The sequence below is a fragment of the Orbicella faveolata genome, unplaced genomic scaffold (assembly GCF_042242905.1).
Source record: "Orbicella faveolata isolate gen_17 unplaced genomic scaffold, um_ofav_v1 contig_2, whole genome shotgun sequence".
Taxonomy (NCBI): Eukaryota; Metazoa; Cnidaria; class Anthozoa; order Scleractinia; family Merulinidae; genus Orbicella; species Orbicella faveolata.
Window position 1 is genome coordinate 29,598,396 of NW_028301547.1, and position 15,952 is coordinate 29,614,347.

At 37.9% G+C, this 15,952-nt stretch overlaps 2 protein-coding genes across 2 annotated transcripts; one reads left to right on the forward strand and one right to left on the reverse strand.

Annotated features, from left to right (window-relative positions):
- Positions 1-29: 29 nt before the first annotated feature.
- Positions 30-10,024, forward strand: LOC110063958 (radical S-adenosyl methionine domain-containing protein 1, mitochondrial-like). The gene is made up of 16 exons (XM_089290731.1): positions 30-306; positions 508-560; positions 1,340-1,446; positions 2,233-2,365; positions 3,979-4,024; positions 4,180-4,241; positions 4,354-4,459; positions 4,583-4,675; positions 5,139-5,189; positions 5,685-5,738; positions 5,975-6,051; positions 6,487-6,565; positions 7,149-7,204; positions 7,442-7,496; positions 8,698-8,804; positions 9,508-10,024. The coding sequence occupies exons 1-16, from the start codon at positions 133-135 to the stop codon at positions 9,617-9,619; spliced, it is 1,365 nt and encodes a 454-aa protein (XP_089146857.1). The 5' UTR covers positions 30-132; the 3' UTR covers positions 9,620-10,024.
- Positions 10,025-11,945: 1,921 nt separating this feature from the next.
- Positions 11,946-15,878, reverse strand: LOC110063948 (uncharacterized). The gene is made up of 2 exons (XM_020770943.2): positions 15,262-15,878; positions 11,946-14,548 (listed from the first exon to the last, which is right to left on the reverse strand). Exons 1-2 carry the CDS (start codon positions 15,770-15,772, stop codon positions 13,641-13,643), a joined length of 1,419 nt encoding a protein of 472 aa, XP_020626602.2. The 5' UTR covers positions 15,773-15,878; the 3' UTR covers positions 11,946-13,640.
- Between the last annotated feature and the right edge of the window lie 74 nt (positions 15,879-15,952).

The following is a 15,952-nucleotide window of genomic DNA, read 5'->3' on the forward strand; positions in this document are numbered from 1 at the left end:
CACACATTGAGTTGTTACATATGTGCGAATCCGCTGGGTGCAAAGTGCCTGCAGTTGTTGAAACTTTGGCAGACCAAGCTTGCGATCATAACTTCCAGATTATATCATGAAAAAGGCTTGAGATCGAACCCAATGAGCGTCACGTCAAGATGCAAACTACTCACATCCCGGTTGCTTTCAAAAATAGGTGATACTAGTACAACGCGTCGATATTGTTTAATAAACACAATCCGATTTCTTTCCAATCCAAGAGATCATAGAGATCATAGCTGCAGTGAGAACGATGAAGCTACGTTGTATGTTCATGTAAGTATTTCGAAAGGCGTATGGTCGTAAAGCGGAATTTAATAAGCTTAGATTTTAATAAATCTCTGCAAAACGTTCGCTACCGTACTTACCACATTAGACACATTAGTACTACACAGTACTACAGTAATTTGTCTCCACACAGTACAAATAAGCTTAATTAATGGTAGCTATTTTATTATCGTTTCTCTTTATTTGTAGTGGCCATTCTGCAGGCAGATCTGTACATTTTGCAATTTTAACAAATATTTAAGGTATGTGCAGACAAAATAAACTATTTCAATTAATAGACCCTATTCATAAATGACTGCCAATTTAAAATTCTTTTGTATGCATTTAAATGAGCCCAACTAACCTCGTTTGAGAATAAAAATTCTTTTGAATTATCAACCCAAAAATAAGGTTAGTTGGGCTAATTTTTATAATTACAAAATAATTTTTAACTGTCAGTCATTTATAAATAGGGTCTATTAGTTTACTGGATGAGTAGTCAGTGTGGCATATTCACAGATTGAGTGGCTCTTCGTTTCATACATGCAGAACAACAAACTTAACACTCTACTGCATCTCTCTCCAGTGTTCTGATCCACTTCTGTCTGTGTCTAAGCACTCTACAGGAGTCACCTGAGTTAATTGTCTATCTACAGTGGTGGACAAAAGTCCACGGGACACTGATGTAATGCAACAAATTCAATATCTGTGTTTTACATCCTAAGTTTGAAAAAATCACTGCTACCCTCTTAAAAATGCACTGTTGTTCTCCCTCCCCTCCCAATATAATGTTGAAACTCAAGAGAAGTTATGGGTACATGGTCCAAAATTGTAGGTGGGGTGGAGGCTAGGCAACTATCGTTGCATTTTCCCGTGATTGTTTAACGCATGTGAAAAAGCGCCCCAAGTGCAAATTTGTCCATGATTGTAGGCAGCCATTGTAGAGAGGTCCTGATATATATGAGTACGAAGAACAACAGCATGTTAAACAGATTTTGTTTGACTAATGCTTTGTTTGTTTCTGTCTTATCTCTGCCTCTAGTAACAATGTGAACCATCAGCGTATGCGGAAATGCCTTGTGACAGAAACAGAAACCCTGTTACATTTGTCTGGTGTGAAAAGGATTTCCTCAGTTTACTTTGGTGGAGGTTAGATCAGAAAAGTATATGTACAATAAATTGAAACTTAACAAATTGGCGTCAGTTTTTTATCTGTCTGTCCTCTTATTGATGATAAATTGCATCATAACATTGTCAAATTGGCTGTGGAACCACAAGCCACAGGTGAGTGGTTCCGCAGTAAACTAAATGGAAATATATTTTTGCATAGAAATGTAGTGTTATATATTGAACTATCAAATGTGAGCCAGCAGAACTATGAAATAATATGAACTGTTATTAATATTAAATAGTGATGCTGTTTTCAACATTAATTTTAATTTAAGGTATCAGTATACCTCAATTGACCATCTTACGTCAGCGTGTTTTTGTGCGGAGGCTTTGAAAATAACCCCCAATAAAGTATACATTTTCTTTAAGCTTATTAATTTATAAGGAATAGGAAGATGTCTTTTTTATTTTTTTGAAAATATAAAAGGTTTAACAGAAATTTTGCACTACAAAGCAATTTTTACCCTTTCGCCTTTATCAAGTTTGGTTACACACCTCAATTATCACAGCAATGTGATTAATATCGGAATTGATTTGTTACACATTGCCTTTCAAAAGTGTTTCTGATTTCTCAAAGATCGCTTTGTTTTCTTTTTATACCATGTTAAAGTTTAACATTGGAATGCTTTGGGCAGCCTTTGACAAACAAGGCCAGAATATTTTCTTTGGGCTATTTTCTAATTATTTAAAATTGATCTATGAACAGATAGAAGTACTGAATCATATTTAATAAATATTATGGTGTGTTATGCTTACTACATGTAGGTACACCCAGTCTAGCAGAGCCTTTGACAATCTCCTCAGTGCTGGAAACTGCAGCTAGGATTTGCCATTTGTCAAATGAAGCCGAAGTGACGCTTGAGGCTAATCCCACCTCAGCTGAAACTGACAACCTCAGGTAGGACTAATATATAGCAAGTTTGTATAGTAAACACAGGGTTTCATTGGAAGCCGGCAACCACTGAAAATCGCCGCCTACTTTGTCAGAATTTACCTCTTACTGTCGTCTACTTTGTCTGTATTTTCACTCAAATTATTAAAACAATTCATCAGTTTGCCACCTACTTTAGTTGGCTCAGATGGCTATTTCAAAACTTATTGAAAACCCTGTAAACATGTGCTGCACTTGTTCCAATTACAAGTCAGTCGTTTGGAGCACAAAATTCAGTATTGGAGACTGCACCTCACAATTTGCTTATTTGTTAGTCTACAGAGCTTTTAAATATTTTAAATTTAAATAGGATTACTGGACATTTATATATCTTGAAAGTTGAGAGGAGGTCAAGACTTGAAGAGAGTTCTTTATCTACTTCCCCACTGACTAGACTACCTAGAACTCATACTTCCACTTGCCGAAAGGCAAACAAAACATATCCTGGGTTTTTGGATGTACAAGTTTCTTCCTTACCTCTTAAGTCTACAGTGAAACCTCCCATAAGCGACCAACCAAAATGTCAAGCCTGAGTGCTTGCTTATAATGGAGGTGGTTGTTTATGTATACAAGACCTTAGACCATATTGGGTCAAAATTCTGCCTCATAGACATTACCATGTGGTAATTAACTGCATAGGGATATCATTTCTAATTTTCTGTAATTATACCACTTTTAATAAGGTAATCTCTTTTACGACTGATACAGTGTATATGCATTTTTTCTTTAAATTTTTAACTGTGTTATTCATGTGAAAAGTCAATTTCGAGAAGAAAATTCCAGTACTTTCCACTGATAAATTTCTGTCTCTTGAATGTCCCAAGTGTGATAATGTTACAACACCTTATCAATTTCCTCTCTATTAGCTGTCAAGTGGCCGCTTACAGGAGGTTAAAAACAAAAGAAAATTTCTGAGAAAATTTCAAGGTGGTTTCAAGGGGCCGCTTACAAGAGTATCTGAATATAGCACACTTGATTTGACTAGGAAACTTTTGGCATTTCAGAAAACTGGTCATTGAGAAGGGGTGGTACATGTAGCTTATGAGAGTTGGTTGCAAGTGGAGGTTCGATTGTACAATGTAGTTTGTAATTTATAGAAATGTGGCAGGGGTTTCATTAAGGGCCGGGCCCCAGGCAAATTGACCCGCTGTGAACAGAACTTTGCCAGGCTGCTTCATCAATATTTTACATAGTATTGTTGCTGTCTCATGTTATTTTTATGTGTCTAACAGTCCACTAAAAAGTCGAGCTTATTCTAAGGCAAAGAAACCAGGATTTTGCTTAATAGTACGTGCTATTGCCCTTGTATTTTCAAAATGCAAAGCAAATTTGCCCATTGATTGTGAAAATAAATGTTCTGCATGAAAGCCTATCTGAAATGTGTCAAAATTACAAGTATTAAAATCCACCTGGCATGCGCCTCACATCATGATGCTCCACCTGGTACAAACCTTATTGAAACCCCTGAATATGGTGAGCCTTGCCTGGAGTGCATCATGTCAGGTCTGAGAAAACAAACTTATTTATGTTTACTTTAAACTCTATGAATAATGTACATTATTTGTTTACTGTTCGTTTAGACATTTCTATACAGCTGGGATCAATCGGCTTTCACTCGGAGTCCAGGTTAATGTTCTCTAACTTTTATATTATAAAATGTTTATAGATATTCGATTAATAGACTTAAAAAACATTGTTTATGTTACGCTGTAACATTCAAATAAGTTCTCAAGGAAGTTTATTATATTTTCTCCAGTACTGGTAAATACTTTTTTTGGTAGGCCTTCAGTGTGAGAGATTTGACTGTATTGGGGAGAGATAACACCATTAAAGATTCACTGCAGTGAGTTCATTTTCAATCTTGTGATGATGACTTTTAATCCAGTGAACCTTGTATAATCAGCTTGGGCAATCTTGAGCCACTTTGTAAATTAGAATGAATGTTGATTTTGTAGAGCATTACAGACTGCAAGATCCATATTCCCTGGGAAAGTTTCAATTGACCTAATGTTTGGGCAACCACACCAAACACTAGATGACTGGAACAAGGAGCTGTCCCATGTAAGTCAGAAAAAAAATCTGATAAGTAATTAAGTGTCATAATGATGATTGAATATCAAAATTAAAGTTCCTGTGAATATTACTGAAGACTACTTGTCAATTATATTTGATCTTGTCTGTCAGGCGTTATCTGTGTGCGATGATCATATTTCATTATATCAACTGACTCTTGAGAGAGGTACACCACTTTTTAAGAGTGTCAAATCAGGAAAATTGGTAAGCGGATAATAACAAAATAATTATTACAAAAACTAATAACTGTATCTTTGGCTATTTTATTTTTTACTTTTTATATGTTTCAGAAATGTTTTATTGAACTGTTTGCAATTCTTTTTTTTTTTTTTCTGTTTTAGCTGAAATGTAAATGTATGCATGTATTTATTTAGAGAACACTCTGTTTGTTTGTTGTAGTTTAATCCGTGCACAGTTTATTTATTTTTTTAAGATTCTTGTAATCTGATCTGTTTTTCCTTTTCTGAATTTTCAGTGGCTTCTCAATCTGTCCCAGGGGCCTTCATCAGCGTTGCAATCTGCACATTCTCTAACGAAGGTGGACAGAAGCCACCAAAAATTTAGAAACAGCAAAACGTATCAGATTACAAAAATCTTATAGAAAATGTCTATCACCGATCGCATCACTGGAAGTAGTTTATTTTGTTTATTTGTTTGTTTGTGGCAGCCACTTCCTAATCCTGATGTTGTAGCTGAAATGTACCAGTTGGCTGTAGAGGTAAAGAAATCCTGGACATCAGACTTAAAAAAAAACAAAGTACACCGTCCTCCATTTCTTTCTCAGCTTGATCCCTCTTTCAGTGAATTGCTCGCATCATGTGTACAAAAGGCATCCGTGGTTGAGTGTTGATCGATATCCGAGTCGACCAAGTATCGATTGGGATGTTCACTGAGTACTGATCAAGATGTTGATTGAGGTTATCAATCAAGGGTTTCAATCCATACTTGACCGTGGATCTGCCTTTAGTTAAGTACATGTGATCCATTGCTCTGTGCACAGTGTATGTGCACATTCTTACGATGAGTAAAGATGATCTGTTAATTAAATTCCTGACTAGTCAGTGTTGTATCTTTGCTTGTTGGTCAGTGCCAACAGAGAAACACAATAATGAACAAAAGTGTTTTAGCTGAAGGTTGTTTATTGTTGACATGCTCCATTGAAGTGCATTTACAAAATAAGGATACATTATATTGTTTCTTTTCTCTTCACTAGACTTTGATTGCAAATGGATTCCACAGATATGAAGTGGCAAACTTTGCAAGACCAGTAAGATATATTTAATGATTTTTTTTTTCTTCTCATGTCTCAATCTAATCAACCTTGTTCCTTTGTTTGCTTTGTTGTCATTTATTTATATTGAGTTTATCACTTAAATTATAATAATGTCCTTTAGAACAGCCTACAATAAAATGATGTTATTAATTATTAAGTGATTTAATGATGTACCTGCAATATTGTTTTATTAATCTTCTGTTGCTTTGACTTGTTGTCTATTTTTCCAGGGTGCAGAGAGTAGGCATAACCTGTCTTACTGGAATGGCACTCAGTACATTGGAGTGGGGCCAGGGGCCCATGGCAGGTAATATATAATTAAATGTCAGTTTGAGCAAAAAGTCAACTCACAATGTTCAGCACTACGTCCTTCTCAAACACTGGAACCTTTGGTGTGACAGGTTAGCAGGAAAAAGACAAATATTGCAAGAAAGAGTCAATACACCTTACACAAGTTAGAGGTACTACTCTGAACTACAGCTGTAGCCGCTTGATTTAATTTACAGATTTCAAATGCTGTTAGAAGGGCTTGAAAGACTTCAACTTTATGGTGTATGAGCAAACTGAATATACATCACTTGAAGGGGTATTGTGCAGAATAAAGACCTGTTGTAAGTGACTGTTGATGTAATGCCAAACTCTCATAAAGGTAATCTGGAAATTTATCAGTAGTCACTTAGGGCTTTTTTCCAGGCACCCATTCACATATTGTCAGTAATGATTCCCTTCTGTTAATTAACAGATTTGTTCCTTATGGAAGTGGAAGTGAAACACGACAAGCAAGAGTGCAGACACTAGAACCAAACCAATGGATGAAAGAGGCAAATGTCTAATTTATAATGCTTAAAAATAATTAGTTACATGTAGTTCGTTGTTAATGCAGTGGTCATCATATAAGGCAATGTATAGTTCCAGAAAATATCCATATCTCCCCTGTGAAAGGAATTTTTTCTTAGAACCCCTCACCCCTCAGGAAATTCCAATTAGGCTTCATACAAATTTCTTTAAATTTCTTGGTCTTGCTGAAACCCCCACTCCCACCCCCAGGAAATTCCAATCCCTTCTGTTGGGGGAGTATGGATATATTCTGGAAGTGCGCAATGTGATGTATAATTTTTGTTGTTGTTGTTTTTTAGTTTTTTTTTTTTTAATTTAGGAGATGATTAAAACAAGTGCAGGGCTTCAAACCTTTACAACTTTTTGGGCAAGCAAATCTTCTCGGATTTTCTTGTGATTCTTTTGTGTTTCACTTTGTCTTGTGTCTCTTAAATAAATCTGGTCATGGGTGGGTAATGCTTGACCAGATTTAACTGAAATTTTGTGGACAACTGCTGAAAATGATTAGCTGCTCATTTATCCATAAATAATACTTCCCATCAACTACTGTCTGTCTTTCATTTCTAGGTTGAAACAAGAGGCCACGCAACCAGAACACAGATAACACAAACAAAATTTGTAATGTAAGTTAAAATTATTAAAAGAAATATTTTCTTTTACACTCCAATAATTCATAAAAATATAAATATACAGTTTGCACCCTAGCAAAATGTCCCTACATTTTCTTGGTTGTGTTTAGCCTAAAAAAAAGTCCTAGGTTAGAGCTAAATCTATCAATAATATTTTATGAAAATTAAAATCAGTGTTGAATTATGATCATTGTCTCTTTTAATCATTACTTTTTCCTTGATTTGTCACAGATTAGAAGAGGTTTTCATGCTTAGTCTCAGGACAGCAGATGGTCTTAGTAACAAGGTATTGGTAATAATGTTATGACAGTCACCGGAAAGTAAAGTGGAACCTTGATACAGTGAAGGCAAAGACTGGCAAAACATGTTCTCTATAATGAGGTTTCGTTGTATCAAAGGTTCTTCTCCATATATTTTTCTATTACTGGCAGGAAGGATATTGTTTGTTATGCCAAGGACTTTGTTATATAGAGATTTTTTAAACTGAGGTTCCACTGTAACCAAATTTTATTATGCTGTGTTAGGCAACTTTCAAACTTTTTTTTAGTCTACTACAGGTAGGTAAATTCTAGCACATGACCATTCAAATGAAGTTTTTCATGTGGTGCTGTCTGTTTATTCAAATGGAGCACTGTTTTCCTAGTTGTATAAGAAAAATGTACCATATGTTGCAGATGAGATCTAGAAAATCTGAGAGTGCACAAGAAACCATTTGGCAAGTGCATAATAATCTGCACAAGTGGAATCATTTCTTTATTAAAATCGCCTTAAAGACTAAAATAAAAATAAAAATGCCCCCCAAAAACATGCATACGCTAGCCATATTTGTAGAGCATGGTATAATGGCTCATAACCCATGATGGCAAAGCCAATGAAAAGTCTTGAATTGCATCATCCAATGATCCAGGTTTTAATAATGTTCATTATTCTGAGCTTAACTGTCTTGTAAGGTGGTTCTAACATTTTAGTCTGGGGATGAAACCCTGTTGCGTGACCATTCAAATGAAAGCTACTGGACAGTACATTATTTGTGTAATTGTTTCTGATAATCAATTATTGTTTTCACAATAACTGTCTAATTTCTCGCACACTGATTGGCTCATTTTTATCATCAATAAGAGTACAGACAGATAAAATTTTAATTTATGCAAGCTTTCAAGTTCAACTTTCAGCTGTCAAACTGTCAACTTTTTAACCAACGAGATTTTATGTACTTTTTTAAGTAGCCAATCAAAAAGCGAGAAAAGCTATTGACAATCGCGCGCGTCATTTTGAATAAAATTAACTTATGTTTGTTTATGGCAAGTTTACGGCATCTTTTCCCCTCATTTATTCCCAGCATTTGACCATTTTGGGGTCTTGTTATTGTAAAAAGCAAATTGACGTCACAGCCACTTTGACAATGTTATGACGCAATTTATCATCAATAAGAGGACAGACGCATAAAAAACTGACGTCAATTTATTAAAATTGTTTTGTTTTTGTAGAAGTGGATGAGCTTGTCCCCACTTGACATGTCACTTTATGATACATTCAAAGACAGTAAGGATGTTCAAGATCTCATACAGTCTGGCTTCCTGCTATTAAGTGAAAAGTAAGTGTCTTAATTGCATTGTCATACCACTTGCAAGTATCGTGGCACTTAAAATTGTTCATGTTCCACTCATGAATCATGAAACCTCTGACCTCTAATATTCCGTGAAAAAAACGAAGATAACTAAAAGTGATGGCATTAATTACCAGGTGTCAATGTTTGTTTTAAAGTAGAATATTGTTTTTAATATTTTGTTGGTTAGCTTGAAAAATTATTATTAATAACTACTTTAGAGCAGCAAACAAACAAAAAAAGCAACTTAAGGTAAAACCTGCACTCACATTGGGCAAAAGATATTTGTTTTCGAAAACTCTGTTATTCGATGAGGTTTCTTCCAACCGAAATTTGTCTGTGTTGTTTTCCTAAAACTTGGTTGAAGTAATTGGTTAAGTTGTAAGGACGGGTAATTTTGCTGCCCAAAGCATTGTTGATCATCAAAATACTCAGCATTTAGTTCCGTTTTAGTTTGTAAAAAAGGTAAAGTCTGCATACGAGTCAAGTGGCCCATCACACTGGAGGTTGTCCCTGTTGCTGTAGCACTGTGAGAGTAAAGTGTCTTGCCCAAGAACACAAAAGAATGTCCCCGGCCAGGGCTCGAACCCAGATCACTCGGTCCGGAGAGGAGCGCACTAACCATGAGGCCACCGCGCTTCCCACGTTTAAGTTTGTTTATATGGATGCATTTTTTCTTTATCTATTTCAGGGGCATCAAAGCCACCTACAAGGGCTTGTCTGTACTGGACAGCATTGTTCCAATATTACTGCTCCATCTTGAACAGAGAGCAAGAACCTCGTTAAAATCACAAGCAGATTAATGAGCAATTTGATCAACAATAGTTATTCTACTTCTGGAGAAAACCGTTAAACAACTAGAAAAGAGACTTACATATTAACATGAATAATCCTCCTCAAACATTTGACAATCACTTCAAATGAAAAGTGTAATTTCTAACTCTAATTTTAACTCTAATAATTTCTAACTCTCTGGAATGCTGTTAATACACCTTTCAGGCCATAAAATTGTGGCCATGTTGGAAAGGAGTGATGGTTAAAATAAGAAACTGACTGACGAACATTTTTAATTAACAATGTTAGATCTTTTCAACTTTTCGGATTGCAGGAAGCCAATTTATTATGAATCATGAATCATGAATCATATTAGTATACATTATACGAACAGATGCACGTATTTTTTTTCTTATAATAAACAAAACTTTGCAGCTCTGTGTGTTTACTTGTTCTTCTATTTAAGAAACAGAAAACATGTACCATGTTTCTATCGAGTTTTAGTATAAATCTACTAGCATTCTATCACGCATGCCATTCGCTGATTGGCTACACTACTCACCGTCTATTCTGTTGTAGATAGTGAGTAGCCTAGCAGTGTGCGCTTGTTAACAAAATGGTGGCCCCCTCTCTTAACGTTTTCGCAATGTCTGTGAAGAGGATTTAGATGAAATTTTGAACGACTAGTAGATTTACACTAAATTAATTAGATTACTTGCCCCCGATTTCTATGCGTGATGGTTGACCCGGGCTGCACCCATGTCAACTATAACGCGATAGGAATCTTGAGCTCATAATGTTATTGTTTGATATATAATGGAGGTGACGTGTCCTGCAGGTTTCAATATCCAAGACACTGTACTCTCACAATACCCCTCTAACCTAAGGAAACCTTGAAGATCACTGGGGGTGGGGGTTACCTAATATGGATTAGAATGCAGCCCGAGGGTGTGGCAATAATCAGTGTTCTTTCTTGCTATGAAAGCAAGGATAAGCTGTGGCATCAATTTGAACTTGTTGGCCCAAATGTGACTCAAGGTTTTTTCATTCTAAAAGCCAACATTGCTGGTATAGAGATAATGCCAGACGCTGTAGTGTCGGTACTACAGCTTGCTGCTCAAGAGTAGTCTCTAGAACAGTGTGTTACGTTTTGCGTTCTGCCCCACTAATCCGCCTGTTCTGCAGGTTCCATACTAGTGAATATAGGCCATCTGATTGACCATTACTTTAGCGCAAAAATTCAGTCTAAGCACAGCCACGGATGGCGGATACCACACACATATTTGTTTTGTTTTGTTTTGTTTTAATTGTAGCGTACGTCACTCAGTATGGAATTTTTCCTGGGTTAAAATCACGGAGGCATCGTGAAAGGGGAATGTATGCGAGCGCAAAGGATGCAACTCTTGAGATACACAGATTGAGAAACAACGCCGAAAAAAAACCTGCAATCAAAACTGTAAACAATGGTGGCCGAAAAGCTCTTTTGTAGAGCTGCATTTAGAACATTTTCAGGAACAACAGCCCAAACCACAGGGTACGTTAGTGACAAATACGTGATGTTTAACTTCCAAGGGCATGGTTAATGAGCTTTAAATAGCTTTTGATTCTTCACAAAAATAGGGTATCGTCTGTGCACTCTGGCCAGCAATTAAGTATGATACTTAGACGAAACTGCCATCATCATTGATGAAGGTGAAATGTCAGTTCATTTGTTGCTTGCGCGATAAAGAAAAGGGCGGAGTCCCTGACAAGATTACAACCCATGACCTCCCAGATACTGTTGGGCACGCTGTGACAACTAACATTAAAGATACAGAGAGACTTAGTGAGCCCGGGGGGTACTCCGTTATATGGCCTATATAGGTGTGCATGGCTCCAAAGGGTATGGTTTTTCACCCGTTTTGGTCATAAATAGGATATCGATATTTAGTCATTTTGATCATTAATAGGGTCTGGCAGAAGCATATCACCTCGATGAGGTGATATGCTTCTAGGTCTGGTTATTGCACTCTAATCTTGAAGTGGGCATCATTTTTAGAAGAAGCAACTTTTTCATCATTATCGATAAGACTGATCAACAAAAGCCCTTCACAATGCCTTTACCATCGGTCTGAACAACAAAACCAAGTATAAGGCAGGTCACAGAACCAGGTAATGGTTTAAGGTCAGGTCATAAATAGGGTATTGAAAATCGCAGATTTTGGTCATAGACAGGGTAAGGATTTTGAGAAGCGGGCCACACACCCCCACCCAATTTTTCGCTGAGTGCCCCCCCCCCCCCTGGGTTAGTGAGCTAGGCCATTTACTAGGTTCATGTGTAACATGTGTCTTGATCAACAACTACTGTCTGTATCATCATCAGCAACTACCATCACCATTATTTATCTCTTTGGAAGCACCATAGAGTCTGGTCTGAATAGCGTGTAAACTGTTTATTTGTGTCAATTTCTGAAAAAAGGGTTAGCAAAATTCCCACATCTTTTGGTGTGAAATATGGTAAAAGTTTCCAGAGGAATGCTGCTTGCCTGCAGCAAACTTTCTGGATAGTACCCATCCTTAGAGTTTCACACAGACCTTGAAGAGGCTCAAATCTTGAATAACTCAATAGGCTCTGAATTTTCTTCTATTATCTTTTTATTTTCTATGATCTCTTGGGTCATATTTACTTCATTATTATTATAAATTGAAACAAAAGAAAGAAAGGGAGAAAGAGAGAGAGAGTGAGAGAGAGAGAAAGAAAGAAAGAACAAACAAATGAAAGAAAGAAAATACATTGCAGCCTACACTCCACTCTGGCACACTCTTTGTAAGAGGACAGTGAAAGATAGAGAAGAAGAAACACCTCAGGAACATCATCGAAGTGCCCCTGCCAAGAGGTCTTCTGGTATTGAAGATGTGTGGCTAGGACCATGGCTCACTGTCTCATCAAGGAGATGTTCACGATTGGAAGTATGACTGTACAGTGGTAATGCAACACTACATCTGTCACCTCCCATAAGAGGGCACTTAGATGCCACTTCTAAGCTGCCCTCTTACAGGAAGTTGGACTGTACAGTCAAACCTTATACCCCCATAAAGGGATGCCTCTGTCCCAGACACCCCTGTCATATCTGTCACCTCCCATACGAGGACACTCAGATGCCACTTCTAAGCTGCCCTCTTACAGGAAGTTGGACTGTACAGTCAAACCTTATACCCCCATAAAGGGATGCCTTTGTCCCAGACACCCCTGTCATATCTGTCACCTCCCATAAGAGGACACTCAGATGCCACTTCTAAGCTGCCCTCTTACAGGAAGTTGGACTGTACAGTCAAACCTTATACCCCCATAAAGGGATGCCTTTGTCCCAGACACCCCTGTCATATCTGTCACCTCCCATAAGAGGACACTCAGATACCACTTCTAAGCTGCCCTCTTACAGGAAGTTGGACTGTACAGTCAAATCTTGTACCCTATTGAAGGGATGCCTTTGTCCTAGACACCCCTGTCACATTTGTCACCCCTCATAAGAGCACACTCAGATGCCACCTCTAAGCTGCCCTCTTATGGGAAGTTGGACTGTACAGATGAACCTTGTACCCCCATCCTAGTGGGGGTTCCACTGTACAGTCACAAATCTAACTGTGAACACCTCCTGAGGAAACTATTAACTGTGGTCTTGGTCACACAACTTCAACACCAGAACACCTCCCAGACAGAGACATGTTGATGCTGTCCTTAAAGTATCCCCCGTTCCCACCCATTCACCATCCCAATACTTAAAGTGTGCCAAAGCCGAGATTCAACTGCGACGCAAAAGCTGTTTTTCAAACAAAATTAAAGAATGTATACTCTTTAGACAATGTCATGAATGGTACAATTATTATAATATTACATAAATATAGTTTCTTTTCTAAATCTTCTGGAAAACAGTATGGCCCAAAGATCTGCTGATTCATAGAGTACTTAGCTATCTCTTAAGTGATACTGATTATGCAAGAAAGAATATGAGAGAAATAATTTAGGACATTATTATAAATATTATAAAAAGTGTCATGTCAATCTGTTTGTTAACAAGATGTTGAAGGAGACGAGCTGCTATTGCTGTTGCTGCTGCTGCTGCTGTTGCTGCTGCTGCTACTGCTATTGATGCTGCTGCCACTGGGAGACTCTCCTATGGCTCGCTGAAGCCACTGATGAACCCGACGGTCACCAAAATATGATGAGGGTTCCGTAGAACCAGGGGGAGTCCAGAAAACTGCATACTCTGGAATCCTATCAAATTCCATGACCTCGTTTCCAGTAACATTGTGCCGAATCTCCCCTGTGATACGAGGACTATCTGCAGAACTTGAATCATCAATAACAGGTGGCACGCTATGCCTCCTTTCTCTTGACTGTACTGCTGAAGAATCACTGTTTCCGCAAGTATTGGTGCTGGTAGATGAAGCACTTGGTGAAGATGGAGTAAATGGCATTGGCCTGCGTGGTCTACGAGCACGAGCAGATCGACTTGTACATATGCTTTCAGATGGTGAACTTTCTCTGTCTCTTCTAGATGTGCCATCCTCACTCGCACTCTGTCTTAGAGGAGATCTACTACGACTCCGTTCTCTACGAGGCGGCGACCAGCGTAAGGAGCGTTGCCGCTGATACTCTCTATGTCCTGTCATTAACTCATCTACCCATTCAAGAGTAGTCAAGGTATTGGTGTGCGTAGGAGTTGTCCCACTAAGACCAACTGTGGGAGAAGATGAACGAGAATCACTTTCCTCGTCTTCTGACAGTAATGATATTAAACCAGAGTCAACATCCTGCTGTCTGTTTGCTTCAGCATGTGCTATGGCATCAGAAAGTCCACTTCTCTGTGAGTATTCAGCATACAACTCTTCACCTTCTTTATGCTTCTTTAGTTCTTTCACTGCCTCTTCCAGTGTTGACATCCTCTGTGAGTAGTCAGACACTGTCCGTTCTAACTCTGCCAAGAAATGAAATGATCATGGAATCAAGAAAATGCCAGTCTGTAAATAGAGCTAATCACATTCATTTAAGATAGCCATACCACCTACTATAACTGATCCGCTTACAAATTAATTCTCTATTATTAAAGTTAAGATTGATGTACTGTCTCCAGTCGACAAAGCTTTTGATTAATTTTTCACATCTTTTGGACATGTTTTGACAAATTATTTTCTACATGAGAGAGTGATGGAAATTGCCACTCCTAGTTCAAGGAATTTGACAGACCATTTAACAGGAATAATTGTGAAGTACCGTGAAAAACCCAGAACATTGAAAAAGCATTGTTTTCTTTATGTTTGTATTAACGTTAATTACCACTTTTGGTATTTACAATCCGCACTCTGTACACGTTTACGTACAGTAGTTTCAGTCTCAAGATGGTACAGATTAATATCGAGATATATGAACAGAATACAGTTATTCGCATTAACCTTTGTCCTTTATGTAATGAAATGTGCTTACATAAATACAGTACGTAGACTGCAAATAAGCTTATAAGCTTAACCTTAGTTGTACATGTATCTTCACAAAAGGTGGAATAAGGGTCACGTAAATCTTCTCAGGAAATTAAATCTACTAAGTAAGCTCATTTTGCAAAGTAAATTTAAGTTCTCTTACTTGTGGTTAATGCTAGCTTGTGTACTATCTATGTTATTGCAGCTCACTCACCTTCGACTCGCAATTTCAAACTTTTCACGCAGTTATGGCCCGGAAGTTCAGCGAGTCGCAGTTGCAATCCACAGCCTTGAGTACAGGTTGAAGAACAAGATATTACTCTTTCTGGACACTCCGCTTCATGATCAGCTTTGCTTCTCCTTGGAAAAGTTATTTCACATCCCTCGTTCTCGCAGGTCATAGGAGCAAACGGGCAAAGGTTGGTGTGAGCCCCAAGTCGTTCCAGCTCCACTGTTTCAGTGCAACCATGTTGAACGAAATCGCAACGAATTTTGAGCTTGCTGATGATGTTTTTAAGGAGTGGCAGAGCAGGCTTCAGGTCTCTGGACCGTACTTTCTTTCTGCAGTTTGGACAAGAATGATTTGAGTCCAACCATCTTGAAATGCATGGAGAACAGAAAACATGGCGACAAGGTGATTCAACAGGATCCTCCAAAACGCCAGCACAAATGGAGCATATGAGCTCTGGATTAACTTCAGGAAACCTCTCGAGGTCGATTCCCATTGTCGTAAGCTGATTTTCAAAAAGAATTTAGCCTCAAAACGCTTTCTCTTGTTGCAACCGGAAAACCACGAAAACAACACTTGAGAATTTCCTATTTTCCGCCTGTTTCCCGGTAACGCGCGGTAACGTGGGAAACCAAGAGATACTAGCACCCAGTCTACCTGAGATACTCGTCTGCAA